Genomic DNA, 15,750 nt, shown 5'->3' with positions numbered 1-15,750 from the left:
TGCTCCTGAATTCAGATGGGCTCTGCTCTGGCTGTCATGGCCTTTTGGGTAGTGAATGAGGGGTGGATGGTGTGTGTGTGTGTGTGTGTGTGTGTGTGTGTGTGTGTGTGTGTGTGTGTGTGTGTGTGTGTGTGACTCTTATCTTTCAAATAAATAAATCTTACAAACATTAAGAGTGAGAATGCATAGTAAGAATTTCCTAGGTCAGTGAAACGTGGCACCTCAGCTTTCAAAATGGGAACAACTAGGAGGAAAGTACAAAAGCATTTATGACAAGTTCTTTCTGTTAAGCAGACAGACATCAATACAACTATATGTGCATCAACCTTCTTTCCTAGATCATCTGATTGTGAAGCAAAACTGCATACTGATACGCACACTTCTCTGGCTGGTCATCTATGATGAACATGAAAAGGAGGAATGCAGGTGCACATCTCCACAGCGGGGCTGCCTGCCTTCCACCTCTCCTGGCTAGAGGCCCATTACTAACCAGCCTTAGCCTGTCTCTAGTCAAGCCACTGTGAGCGTTTACCAAAAGCACAGCACGTCAGGCATGCAGGAAGAACGGCTAGGTAGCTCAGCTACCATTATCTAGGTCTCTGAAACCGTACTTTCATTTGGTGATATATTAAACCTAGAATTTATTAACCACTGTACGGGCTATGGAAAGCCTTCTTCAAAAAGAGGTGAATGAGTTAGACAATAAAATAGGTCAAAATCCTAATCATACACATAAATGCCTAGGTTAGTTTGTGCCTCCTATGATCATATTTTCCGAGATTTTTGAAGTAATAATGTGTAGTTTTGACATACAATCTCAGAAGCAAACACAGATTGAATATCTCTTATCCAAAATGCTTAGATCTCATAGGGCTATTACCCAAGTCTAAACACAAAATTCATGTATGTTACAAGTATGGTTTAGACATAGTATGACGGAAATGTTACAGAACAGGTCTAGAGAACCTGTGCTTTAACTGCAGCTGATAACATGAAGTATGGACTATTCCACTTGCGGCATCATGTCTGCACTGTGTCAAATTCTGAAGCACTGTGGATTTCCAGGTAAGGGGTGCTCCATATGTGTTCCACCCGCGATAAGCACAACCTCAGACAAGGTGCTGTGGTGGTAGGCCTGCGTCCAGGGAGCTCTGATCTACACTGCACACAGTGACAAGGTGCTGTGGTGGTAGGCCTGCGTCCAGGGAGCTCTCATCTACACTGCACGCAGTGACAAGGTGCTGTGGTGGTAGGCCTGCGTCCAGGGAGCTCTCATCTACACTGCAGGTGGAAGGAAGTGGGATACAGGGAAGACAAGATGATCTTTCCCAAAGCAAACACTTTAAGGCAGAAAAGATCACAAGATAAACCTCACGCCCCAAAAGATGAGGAGTACTTTTCAAAGAGTAAAAGTATTCAGAATCACAGTCAGTGAAGCAACTCATTGTGGGAATAAAAACACCTGCTCCTGTAGTCTATAGTCACCTAATCCTAAAATGCAACTGTGTCACCGCTTGCACTAATTAAATGCAGGAAAGAAAAGTTAGAGATCTTACAGATGAACAGCTAAATACAAATGATTCTCCCCCAAAATACACTATGTCCAATTTAAAACAAAATTAAATTACATTTCAGTATAAAAGGAACAAGAAAAAATAGGTGACAGAGCTAAAAAAAAAAAATGACTGCCAAGAACGAGTTCTTCAGGGAAAAAAAACCAAAATAGTGATCAGATAACAAAAGTCAACGGTGAAGCCTTTGATGGAGACGGGCGGGGGGAAGAACAAATTCAAAATTTTCATCCAACTCTCAAAGTGACACCACATTGGGTTCTACTGCACACAACTTAGTACAGTCCGCTAAGTACTCACTCACCCACATATGGCTGCCAAGTCAGGTATTCAGACAATCAAACCACTGCCCTTGAGTGAGCACTGATTAAAGAGAACACACTGAATCAAGTCGTCATTATTTACGGTCCTATATGTCAAATACATTAAATTTTCAAGTTGTCCCAAAAAGCTGATTTTTTTTACTACCTGGGGAATACTTTTTGAATATGGAAGTCTACTTCACAAAGATGCAAAATTGTGAAGTAATCATCTGGGGCGAACTCTTCAAAAAACCAAACCGAGAAAGCAGCAGCTCTTCATGAAAACCCGAAGAAAAATATACTCTCCTCTTAGTCTGAGAAGTTAGGACAGCCTATTTGAAACAAAGAAGGCCCTTGCCAAGAAGCTAAAAATATTACAGAAATTTAAGTGAGATGAATCGGAGAGACTGTTTTTATTTGGTAAGAACAGAGGGACTTGTAACAGTTAACATCTTCTAGGGCCCGGCGCGATGGCACAGTGGTTAAGGTCCTCGCCTTGCACGCCCGGGATCCCATATGGGCGCCGGTTCTATCCCGGCAGCCCCGCTTCCCTTCCAGCTCCCTGCCTGTGGCCTGGGAAAGCAGTCCAGGACGGCCCAAAGCTTTGGGACCCTGCACCCGCGTGGGAGACCCGGAAGAGGCTCCTGGCTTCAGATCGGCATAGCATCGGCCGTTGCACTCACTTGGGGAGTGAATCATCAGACGGAAGATCTTCCTCTCTGTCTCTCCTCTCTGTATATCCGCCTTTCCAATAAAATATAATAAAAACAAATCTTTAAAAAAAAACAGTTAACATCTTCTAGTACTGATAATGCTGAGATGTTAGAGTGCTAACAGAACCTGGGGCTGTTACTTCCTCAGGAAACAGCATCCCAGTCCAGCTGCCACCGAACATGATTTTCAGAGAACAAATGCTAGAAATCCTTACTGACATATTAACAAGTAATATTATGTAATAAATGTTATGAACAAATGCTCATGAGCAGCTTTTTTTTTGGTTTTCTGAATGAGTGTTTTCCTGCATGAGTGTTTTCAAATTACAAGAAGGATCCTTCGACAGCACTGTGAAAACTCTTTGTAATGCCAAGTCTGTGCCTGTCCTGTGCATCTCCAAACCTAACTCAGTGTTCCCGCACAGGGAAGACAGCTATACTGACTCCAGTTTCTTTCATATTGCGTTACATCTTTCAAGAGAGACACTTATTAAAAGCAACTTATATCCTATTTCTTAGGCAAGCCAAGACAAATCCTGAAAAAACAATCCCTTTATATTTATAAACACAGTAGATTGCCAAAGCAACCCAGAGAATTACTAGACTAGGTGATTTCAAATTAGAATCTCTCTCTCTGTCTCTCTCTGTCTCTCTCTCTCTCTCTGTCTCTCTCTCTCTCACACACACACACACACGGGGAGGGAGTTGTGGTTGTGATGGTGTTAATTTGTGCACATGACCATAAGAACAAAGAAAGAGCTTTCGGGATATCGGCAAGAGCAATGTAAAGCCACCAAGGCTTTGCTATATGTGAGACCCTTATGCTGAGTTCACAGAACTGTGAAATTCTTTAAACTCCCTCCCATCTCCTATTTTTACAAGTAACTTCAAACAACTACCTAACAGCAACTTTTATGACATATGCACACCCAACATTCTTAGTGAATCTTGTGCACAGACAGCAACACAGGGTTTTTAAAGCAGCTTCACTTTAGCATGATAGTCTCACATTAGTAGCCGTAAGTAGTTCCTGCTTTTTACTTTATCCTACATAGTTGATAATTGCTCAAGACACCGTGAACATGCAATACACCTGATGTCAACTTTATTGACTTCTGTCAGACAACTAACAAAGAAGGGCTTCCACACTTTTCACACTTGAGAATCACTTGGAGTACTTGTAACAGCAGATTCTTGGGCCCCCTGCTACCATCTGTAAGTGACTTGGACACAGGCAGTCAGGAGACCAAAACTTTGGAACTCTGGTGTAGGAGTTCTTTAAGGCAAGCAACATTCCCAAAGCCAAAATGTTGGCAATGGAGCCCAACTTTCCCCCTATAATGCAAATAGAAATTATCATTTGTTACCAAGGAATGGTTGTTCACAGTATTAGAAATGTGAGGTAGCATCACGTGCCATCAGCTTAGTGTGATGCATAAAACTGAACAGCACAACAGGAAGGCAGCAAACAGCTACACAAGACTTGGTATGTACCAGTCTATCATAAAACATTCTTCAAAATACAAATCTTGCTTCCTTTTACGTAACTTAAAACATGGAATACAAGTAACTTTAATCTCAATGATATTCAAATCAATCCAGAACACTATTTACTGCCTTGGTAAACTCACCAGATTTTCTTGGACAGCTAAAAATATCATTTTGTGGGCTTTTCTTTGCCAACAGGAAAATCTGAACACTCATTAACACCTCAAACTTATCTTAACCCTACTTAACCTCCTTAAATCCTGCTTAACTCCAACCTGGCTGAATAACAGGAGGCTGCTGAGCTTTTCAACTTTTGGACCTCTAAAAACATTTAATAAAACTTGGAACTTACCAGTGCACATTCACAATATATTTGTCATTCCCTTCACAGTAACTGCACCCTCTGGAAGGCAACAAGTGATGGCTCACATAGCCGGCTTCCTGCCACCTACACGGGCAACTGGGGTGGAGTTCCTGGCTCTTTCTTGCTGTTATAGGCACCAGAGAAGTCAACCAGCAGATGACAGCCTCTCTGTCTCTCTGTCCCTTAAAATACTTATAGAAGTAAGCATTTTTTTTTAAGATTTATTTTTATTATTTTTTCATTGGAAAGGCAGATATACAGAGAGGAGAGACAGAGAGGAAGATCTTCCGTCCGATGATTCACTCCCCAAGTGAGCGCAACGGGCCGATACTATGCCGATCCGAAGCCAGGAGCCTCTTCCGGGTCTCCCACGCGGGTGCAGGTTCCCAAAGCTTTGGGCCGTCCTGGACTGCCTTCCCAGGCCACAGGCAGGGAGCTGGAAGGGAAGCGGGGCTGCCGGGATTAGAACCGGCGCCCATATGGGATCCCGGGCGTGCAAGGTGAGGACCTTTAACCACTTGCGCCACCGCGCCGGGCCCAGAAGTAAGCATTTTTAAGAGATAATTACCTTTAAACTGCACTCTTTGTTTTGATCCAATGATTTCCTTCTATTTTGACCAAAAATATTCTACAACTCCCCATCGCCAGGTGACTACCTTTTAAATTTCTTGGTCACCTCATTCAGAACCATCTTTAGAAGTCCTCTCTAGGATCTCCTTAAATACTAGTTCACCTGTATACACATATGAAACAAAGCCTACTGATTGCAAGAGTTCAGCGTAAGTAAGTCATCTGCTTTCTTCTCTCGCCTCTGCCCTCTGCCATGTCCTTGACCACAGCTGCTCAGCTTGACCACAGCTCCTCACGTCGGGGAGGAACACGCAGGGTGGATAAATGTAAAGCTCCAAGTCTTGGAAAAAATATTGTTATAACACTAACCATCGCTTGGTAAGAGAATTTAAGAATGAGGAAAGCTATTATCTGTGTTTTTCAGCAAGTTTCAGCTCAGATCAGTAAACAAGAGAGCAAAGTGTGAATGCATTTAATACATTCTTCACAATAATGAAAAGTTTATTACTATATTTTAGACTTGTATGTTTAGAACGATAAAAATATAAAAGGAACACAGCTTAAATTCATTTGATTGAAATGTACTTCGTACTATGATTTAATTGCTTATAGAAACAAAGTTTTTGAAAAGAACTAAAACACAATGAGGAGGAGGGGAAACACGCAGGGCATGGCCCATCGGCCCGACTGCTTCATCTTCCACCTGCAAGTGCCAGCAGCCCACCCGAGCAGTGATGTGTCCTGGCTGCTCCACTTCCTATCCAGCTCCCTGCTTGTGGCCTGGGGAACAGCTCTAGCCATCACGGCAACTTGGGCAGTGAACCAGTAAACAGAAGATCTGTTTGTCCTCAGTGTAAATATGTCTTTCCAATAACATTAAAATAGATAAATAAATACAAGCCTAACAGACTCAGAACTGAAGTACAACTAACAGTATCTCAGCAAGCAAAAATATCTATGGTCTACAGTCATGTTTTATGCTTCCTAAGTCAAAAATGACAAGAGGGGGACGAGCACCACGGCAAACTCAGTGAAGCCATCACAGGGGCACCAGCATCTCATATAAAAACCATTCAGGACCAGTTTGCCCCACTTTCAATCCAGCTCCCTGCTAATGCACCTGAATGATGGTCTAACACCTAACTTTACTGGCAAAACATTACAGACACTTCGAGCTGTAATTTCAAAACTTCAATCTCTTTTACATGACATTTTCTCTCACAAATAACTCTACTACTTGCTAACAATCCACACTTAATACTGCTATCAATCTTTTTTCCCTCTCCCATGTTTCAATCATATCCACCACTTTTTGCTCTGATTCTTTCAGATTTGTCACTTAAAACACAGCCACATTTTCCCCTGCACTGGTTCTTCTGCTGACAATTTTATCTTCTAATGTAAAAAAAATGTGGCTAATCACCAATTTAATAAATACAAAAAACGACGTCAATCGTTTATAACTACCTCAAATACATCAGTAAGAATTCAAGTCAAAGGACAAGCTTGGATAATATCCGTGAAAACATTCTGAGAAAATACTGTTAACTCAGCTTTTGAAGTGCTAGCTATGTGAACATGTAACTAAAGATTATGGATATACATTTCAAACTGATGACACTTGAAAGTTTCTGTATTCCTACAAAATACATGCAAAAAATCACACTTCATAATAAGTCATAAAATATCCTTGAACAGTGAGAACCAAACTGTTAAAGATATTCGCTTGTTCCTAACATATTTGAAAGAGTCAGAGAGTTAAACCATGCAGCAAAACATAGCTTTAAAATGGCAGTCCAGACATTAAGGAAACATACAAGGTTCAACAGTTTGGACTGGTACAAATTTCAAATGCATAAAAGATGATTTCCAGAATATTAAGATAATTTGAGGTCTATTTACTTTATAGAAGTACTCACCTGACTCTTGCAAGTATCTATATACCAAGAAGTTGACCTCATCACTGCTTATACTCATCTTTATTCCCACTTAAACCATGAGGTCACAACACAGGATATAACCCTAAAAACAAAACAAAGTTAATTAAGTATTTTATCATTAAAATAGCAAACAAAATGTAAACAATATTGTAAAAACCATTTGATTTTTATTAGATGAAATAAAATGAGGTTCAACATTGCCTGATAACAAACGCTGATAAGTAAAGTAACTGCAACCAAAACATGGCTGGTACTATTTTTCTGCAGAGCAACACACTAACAAAAACGAATAAGATTTTTTAAGGAGGACTGGAGTAATGTATTTAGTTATTACCATTATCACCAAACACAACAGAAAGTTACTTCCTTTTTCTTAAGTGTAAAAATAAACCTCAGAAATCAAGAGTATGATTTATTTAGGAATACTGATTAGACTTCGGGGAGGAAAAAAGAGCCACAGGTTGTGTACTCTGGCTCCGAGTAGCTGAAAGGCTTAAGTCTCTGCCTTCTCAACATACACAGGGGCCATCTGAGTCTCAAACACTCGAGGTATGTGTAAGATGGAAAGGCTGGAATTCAGAACTCAAAGTCTGATGGTACTCTTCTTGGACAAGCCTACATCGAACATTGAGGAGAGAAAGAAACCAGGACATAACACAAGTATATCTAATTATACCTATCTACCTCTTAGTGTGGAGACAATTTAAAGATGAGCAGACTTTCCCGTGAGCAAGTCACAGCAGGAACATTGTTAGGCTTTGCCAGCCTGTCACTATTCAACCACACCACCTACTACAAAAGCAACGTGTAGCATGTAAACAAATGAATGTAGTCAAGTTCCGATAAAACTCCATGGATGCTGATATAAACTGCATGGCATTACTGTCTGTCTCTCAAAATATCAGAATTCGTTTGAGTCCATCCCTTTTCCCTCTTCCCCACCCCCAAATACTTGAAGAAGTGATAGCTTCCTCTGCTGGTGAACCTTAGGTAAAGTGTGGCTGGTATGGCTAGATTTGATCCACACTCTGTAGGTATCTAACCTTGTGAACCCTCCGTGACTATCTTGCTAATGGCTTCAGAGACATAGGACAATAGGTAGAAGGAAGAAAGCCAACAGAGTTACAATGTTACCACTCACAGCTCATTGTTAAGAATCACTAATTCTGTTCACCTTTCAGTGGAATGTTTCATTTCCAGTTACTTGTATCACTTTAGAATCCTGAATCAGGACAAACCAATGCTGACTGCTTTAGTTTGTTAGGTAACAGCTGAAAAGGAAGCACTACAGTGGGGCCAGAATTAGTAATGACAATGTAACACTATTTTCCCTTTCTCCACCCCTCACCCCCCAGCATACTGGCGGTGCAAGTAGGCTAAGGATGGAAAGTGCAAGTGGCTCACAGGCTCCTCCAAGACACAAGGTCAGAGCAGCCAATCTTCTCAATTCTAAATGTCTAAAGTACATCTTTGCTCCTACTTGTGTAATCCTGTTTCCTATTACGTCAAAACTAAATAAAATCAAGCAAAGATACATTCTCATTTACTGAGCACCTGCCTTCTGTTGCATATGGGTTGAGTCTTACACACTTATTAATAATTATATGATTTACAGAATATATACTAATAATTATATAATTTTAAAATTCTTGTTTAGTGCTAGTTTCCTCATTTTTAATGTGACATAGATTTACAAGGGGCTCACACAAAAGGTGCATTATAAGAAAAGCATGGGTCTCAAAAATTCTGGGCCCCGTCATTGCTGAGGCCTGTGCAGTGGACAGCATGCCCACATGCACACAGGGGAGTCTGACAGCCAGTCACTCAGGACTTGACAGATGTCCAGTGCCTCGTCAGAGCACGGGGAACAGAACAGGCTGGAAAACTACCCTGCCCAAGCTTTACAGCAAGTGTCTGGGTGTGTGCATGCACTCAAGTGGTCTTCTAAGTCAAAAAACCTTGGAAAGATTTTCTCAACCCTGGTGCAACGAAGCCAACAATGTCTCCAAACTAGCAAAACTACTCAAGCAACACCCTCAAAACCTTATTTATTCCCCACACTGGAAGCTCTGAGGTGTCAAATGACAGTCCTCCAACCCCAGGTGTGGACAGCAAGGAGTAGCTCTCAGCTCTCTCCCTTTCCCCTCACCCCTGCTGCTGCAGACACAAGAGAAAAAAACAAACCAAGAAGAAGCAAAACCCTGATCTCACTCACCTTCCTCCACAGCTTGGTCCTCCCCACCCCAAAACAGAGGCCTATATGGGCATGCATCCCTCAACTATGCAAACAATACTAAAAATGAAATTAAAAAAAAAGTTCACGGAATCAAAAAAATTTTACATAAGATTATGCAAGTAAACTTTACATATTATGCAAATTATCAAAATAAATTTCTCTCCTCATTCCATTTTTCTATTAGCTTTTTGAAATACCTTTGTACTCAGAAATGTGAAACTGATAACTTTCACCCATGCTGGAAAAGCGTGGATGTGTATAAACAATACATTTTCAGCACTAACAGCTCCTATTGCCTATTTGAAGTCATTACACCTGTTGCTATGTCCTCACACAGGGCTATCATTGCACAGTTTACACGCATTGTGATATAAAAGGAAATATGATGAAATAAGCTGCCATTGTTCACAGAGTACCAGAATACTGACTGACAGCTGTGGACGCAGAATCACCAACAAAAATCACCATTTCTTGGGTTTGCTGCTGCCACCCGGCCTGACCATGGCGTTACCACACACATTGAGGCAAAACCATTTTTTTTAACAAAGTAGCTTTGACTTATAGCTACCAAGTGAAACTATCATTTAAAAAAAAAAAAAAAGGCCTGTAAAGAAAAGAAAAGGGGTCATCTAAGAATGGGAGGGATGCACAAAGCAAACAACCCTGTGGGGACAGTGGGGGAAGCGGACCTCAGAAGAAATCGGCCCGCCACTTATGCAGCTAGGCCTCTCGCATCCAGAACTGCAAGAAAACAATCCTACTGCTTCTTTGGTTATGCTAGCTCCAGCAAAGCTACAATCATCATCACAAACTGTTAAAATTATCTCATTAGTAATTTGATAACCTTTTAATTTATTGCCATTTACAAATGCCAGGAGCTGACTTTTTGTGAATTTGTCTCTGGTAACTTATTGTATGCTTCGGCAATTATCAAAAACGACAAAATAAACACGATATTCCCTTCTTTCTTCAATAAAAGACTCTCAGACACAAGACCCCCAATATTGTTCATCCTTAAATTTCCCAACTCACTAAAAATTAGTAATTAAAATCTTCATCAGGGCATGCAATATTGCTCTTATATGTACAAGACTACCACAGTGAAGGATGGCAGAGTGTAAGATGAGATTTAAATACTAGCAACACGGCTTAACATGTGTCTCTGTACATGAGACTAGATGAAACAATGTTTACTGGAATTACTTTATAAATATAAATGCAACATTAGGCTTTAAGTTAATTACATATATATTCACAAGAGGAAATGGTCACACTGTAATAGGGCCCACCCTAATGATTGTGCTTTAACTTGATTACATTCCCTGAGATTCTAAGTAAGCTCACATTTGCCATTACCATGGGATAGATCTTCAGGCTCTCGGGGTAGGAACACAATGCCATCCGGGAAGTCTTCAAATTAGCAAAACACAACCCCCCCCCCCCAACCAATCTACATACAGTAAAACTCAATGTTAGGTGAATTAATGCAGATTTCTAGGATAGAAAAAATCCACTCAGGTACACACGGCCTTTGCAGAGTTAAAGGTGTACCTCCCATTCTTACACATCTTCTCACTAGGCAGGCAGACTCCAGCATTACTATCCTACAAAGATTGTATTCAAAAACGAAAGACAAGCCACCTTTCCAGCTGGTTCCTTCTCACCCTGGCTGTCAGATTTCTGTTTCAAGGCACTCCTCTAGTCAATTCTTATTTTAAATCTTGGCAGTAAAACCCTTCAACATACCCATACTGCAACTGACATTCCCTCCACTACTTTTTTCATTAATATTTGTTTATTTTTATTGCAGAATCAGAAATACAGAGAGAAGAAGAGGGGAAGATCTTCTGTCTGCCGATTCACTCCTCAAGCAGCCGCAATGGCCAGAGCTTAAGTCTATCGGAAGCCAGGGGCCCCAAGCCCCTTCCAGGCCTCCCATGTAAGTGCAGGGTCCCAAGGGTTTGGGCTGTCCTTGACTGTTTTTACAGGCCACAAGCAGGGAGCTGGATGGGAAGCAGGGCGAGAGGAATTAGAACCGGCGCCCCTATGGGATCCCGGCACCTGCAAGGTGAGAATTTTAGCTACTAGGCTATCACGCCAGAGCCCCCGTTCACTACTCTTACAATCAAGTCAAGCACAACCATCACACTGTGAGGTCCCAATAATTTCCCAGAACAGTTTAAAAATATATATATATTTTTATTACAAAGTCAGATATACAAAGAGAAGGAGATATAGAGAGGAAGATCTTCCGTCCGAAGATTCACTCCCCAAGTGAGCACAACGGGCTGGTATTGTGCCGATCCAGTCCCAGGAGCCAGGAACTTCCTCCAGGTCTCCTACACAGGTGCAGGGTCCCAAAGCTTTGGGCCATCCTCGACTGCTTTCCCAGGCCACAAGCAGCGAGCTGGATGGGAAGTGGAGCTACCGGGACTAGAACCGGTAACCATATGGGATCCCAGTATGTTCAAAGCGAGGACTTTAGCCACTAGGCCATTGTGCTGGGCGCCCCCCAGAACAGCTTTAACACGGTACCAGAAACTAGGTAAATTAGAGTAAAAGCAATTTGTCTCCCAATAAGTCAGATAATCTGAAATCGAGATGTTGAAGAAAGCGCCTAGCTCCCTCTGAAGAAGTCAGCAGAAGGAAGGTTTCTGACTCCCTCTTCCAGCTTCCTGGGTGCAACACGCACATTGCTGTACCACAGCCTCTTAGACGAGGTGCTGGGAGAACTGGTATCCGCAGAAAGCTGTCTGCTTCACAGACGGCATCTTCCTGCGGTTATCCCATAGCACAAAGGATCAAGCAGCTCCCACCAAGGTCCACCTAAGGAGACAGAGTCCTCATGGCTAAATCCTTCTTACAAAAAGTCCACCTTTTATTACCACCGCAGTGGGAATTAGGAGTACGCTCAGACAACAGGCAGCTCACGCTTGAGCCACTGTGGCCATCTTGTTTGTTTCTTACCATGTCCCTTTACACTGTTTTCAGGGTCTGCGTACAAACTTCCTGTTCTTTTTCTATGGATGCCTATCATGGCATATTAAAAACTAATCATTTATCCTTTATCTAGGGGTTAGAATCCTGATTTGAATACAAAACAAAACCCTGACCTTTGCTCTGTCTTCTCTTGAAGACGGTCAATTCCAGAAATGATGATCATTTTTTAATTTATCCACATTTTCCACAGGTTTTATCAGACACTCACTCCCGATCCAATCACTGATTAAATTACTGTTTCTTGGGGGCCGCCATTAGAACAGTCTCCTTCAACTGGAATTAACAGAAATGGAGACTGTGCTCAGGAAGCAGTTCTGAGGCAGCAGACCCGAAGGCAGGCCAGCGGGCAGAGCGCGTCTCTTCTCACTGCTCTAGCTTGGGACGCTTAGAGAAAATACACTACCCTGTCCACACTCACACAATCCATCAGGATGTGCTCCAAAACCATAAAGGACCTCCCCACCATCAAATACCAATAATAATAATCGATCGTTTTTGCATCAATTAAGTAAACAAAAGTCCTTTTTGAATAGTGTTCTTGCATAAAACTCTGAATAGGAGAAATATTCGTTCAGAAAACATGAAATTGAGTTTGGGCTACCCATCTCAAAAATACTTACCCTCCAGCAGAAGTCATCGTGTTATGAGTGTTAGAAATACTGTTTATACCAACTCATACAAATCACATCTATATTACCTCTGCTTGTAAGACACCTCACAGTGTTTCTAGAGTTCCACCCCAAGCGCTCTGACTATAACTTACAATAAACGTGGTACAAATCAGGGGAAAGCACTTTTCTTTGGATCCACTAATAAGAAAGAAACGTTAGTTTAGAGCCTGCAGAGATAAAATATGCAGAAACATGGACCACTGCAACAGGAGGGAAGTGGGTGGGGTTTTTTGTTGTTTTTTGGCCTCCTGTCCCAAACTGTCTAGGTTCATGAGACTTCTAAACACTTCTATGTAAATTTAAGAAATCAGCTTTTTTGAAAAACAAAATTAAAACCAAAAGTGACTATAGAGCTTAGGTGTGCAAAACTGAACCCAGGAAAGAGACCAAAAAAAAAAGAGAAGTAGGAAGGTACAAAGCATCCGCTACATGTTCAAAATAGATAAAAAAGATTTGGGTTGGGCAAAGAAATACAAAAAGATGAAAAGCAGAAAGATGTCCAGCCCTCCATGCTTGACTCTGGCTAGCTGGTTTGATCCCTGGTTTGACTTTCCCGGGGTTTCAACCTCATCATGAGCAGTTAGTAGGACTATGTAATTATTTTACATTCACTGGTGCTGTGTTGAAGCAAGTTGTGTTGAAATTCAAGAAAAACTAAAACAATGTTGTTGCTTTACTGTCACAAACTGGAAAGACACAGGCTTTTTTTGGTCCTTCCTGGCAACAAAAACCAGTCAGATAGTTTCAATAAACGAAAGCATTCATTTCAAAATTAATTTTTATTATACAGACTACTATCATCAGGAAATTACGATTGATTGTACTCCCTTAGATAGGTGGGATTTTCCAGACACTGTTGTGACTAGCAAATGCTTGAGAAATGACAACACATTCACTTAGAAACACAAGCTTGCTAAGAGCAAGCCTAGGTCTTTCTTACTCGCTGCTTTAGCTTGCCTGGACATATAGTCAGGCTGAATCACTGAGGGCATTCAACTACTGCCATAGGAGAAAAAAAAAAAAAAAACACCACAGCTTGCTCTTTCACTAGTCAGCAGGGCACACACTGGAGTGGCTGTAGGCCCCCGCTTGGTACACACACACACACACACACACACACACACACACACACACACATCCCATCGCAGAACACCTGGTTCGAGCCTCACAGACTCTGCTTCTGCTAAAGCATCCCACCATACGGCAGGTGAGAGTTCACGTCCTAGATCTTTCCCCATACATGAAAGATCAAGACTAACCTGAGGACTCCTGGCTTCAACTTGGACTATCCCTGCTGTTGTGGGCATTCAGGGAATGAATGGATGGAATTAATTCTATCTCTAGCCCCCTTCCAGCCTGGTGCCCCCAGCCTTTCAAGCAAGGTTTATTTAAAACACCCGGGGCGGGGGGGGGGGGGGGGGGGGAGTGGGGGGCAGTACAATGGCTAATGCTTTGCCTGCAAATGTCAGGATCCCATAAGGTCCAGTTTGTATTCTGGCTGCTCCACTTCCCAGCCAGCTCCTTGCTGGTGGGATAGGAAAGCAGCAGAAAATGGCCCAAAACCTTGGGACCTTGAACCTACATGGGAGACCCAGAAGAAGCTCCTTCCTTTCAGATTTGCTCAGCTCTGTTGTTGCAGCCATTTGGGAATTGTACCAGCGGATGGAAGATTTTTCTCTCTGTAAACCTTTTCCAACAAAAAAATAAATAAAAATACTTGGGCCCAGCACGATGGCCTAGTGGCTGGGGTCCTCGCCTTGAACATACTGGGATCCCATATGGGTACCGGTTCTAATTCCGGCAGCTCCAGTTCCCCTCCAGCTCCCTGCTTGTGGCCTGGGAAAGCAGTCGAGGACGGCCCAAAGCCTTGAGACCCTGCACCCACGGGGGAGACCTGGAGGAAGTTCCTGGCTCCTGGGACTGGATCGGCACAGCACTGGCCGTTGTGCTCACTTGGGGAGTGAATCATCGGACAGAGGCTCTTCCTCTCTGTCTCTCCTGCTCTTTGTATATCCGACTTTGTAACAAATAAATAAATCTTATATTACTGACAAACTATATCTCATCCTTTCCCATACTGATCATCATTACATTCCCAATTTCAACAACTTTGATCTGCATATCTTTTTTACCAATCACTAAATATGAAGAAAAAGGACCACACCCCAGAATCTTCCCCTCCAGCAGTTCTTACTTATCATGGTATATCAAAATTATCTGGAAGAATGGTTTCAAAGCAATGCCATGCAGTTTGTGACAACCCTGAATACCCAGTATTAAACTGTAGCATGACAGATGTACACATCAGCTGTCTACTTTGAGAAGGTCCTCTGACCTGCACATTACGGACTCCTTCAGGTTTCAGAGGCTCTTCTGTTGGAGATGGCACAGTGGTGCAGCCAATCCTTTAGCCTGTGGCACCAGCATCCCATCCAGCTCCCTGCTTGTGGCCTGGGAGAGCAGCGGAGAAAGGCCCAGAGCCTAGGGCCTGCACCTCCGTGGAAGACCTGGGGGAGGTACAGCTCCAGCCACTGCAGCCATTCAGGGAGTGAACCAATGCATGGAAACTAATACACAAAAGACCTCTCTGTCTCTCCTTTCTCTCTAAAATCTGCCTTCTAAATAAAACACAAGTCTTTGAAAAAAAAAAAAGCCTCCTCTATCTTTAAATCTTGTATTTAAAAAACAAACAAAAATATCTCTCCTCATGTAAACTTCTTAAAATCTGTCACTGGATTCCTAATGGAACAGCTAGACGTTCAGGATCACGTCAAGTCACTCCCCCCTCTACGGTCCTCTGACACCTCAAGAACAGACGCTATGATCCTGATGTTCGGCCTAGCAGCCCTGTCAACTGTCCACTAAAGCACTCTGCTAATAAGAACTCCAAACCAC

General features: G+C 42.2%; 1 protein-coding gene across 1 annotated transcript in view; it reads right to left on the bottom strand.

Annotated features, from left to right (window-relative positions):
• Positions 1-15,750, bottom strand: part of TBL1XR1 (TBL1X receptor 1) — a 153,491-nt gene that overhangs the window by 34,978 nt on the left and 102,763 nt on the right. The window contains exon 3 of the mRNA XM_041002979.1: positions 6,928-7,030. Within this exon, the coding sequence (XP_040858913.1) occupies positions 6,928-6,985 (58 nt within the window). The 5' untranslated portion in view covers positions 6,986-7,030. The remainder of the gene's footprint in view (positions 1-6,927; positions 7,031-15,750) is intronic.

Source organism: Ochotona curzoniae, unplaced genomic scaffold, assembly GCF_017591425.1.
Source record: "Ochotona curzoniae isolate NIBS_2020 unplaced genomic scaffold, NIBS_Ocur_1.0 scaffold_2587, whole genome shotgun sequence".
In the NCBI taxonomy this organism is placed as follows: Eukaryota; Metazoa; Chordata; class Mammalia; order Lagomorpha; family Ochotonidae; genus Ochotona; species Ochotona curzoniae.
Note: the sequence above shows the minus strand (reverse complement) of the source record. Positions and strands in the feature narration are given on the sequence as shown.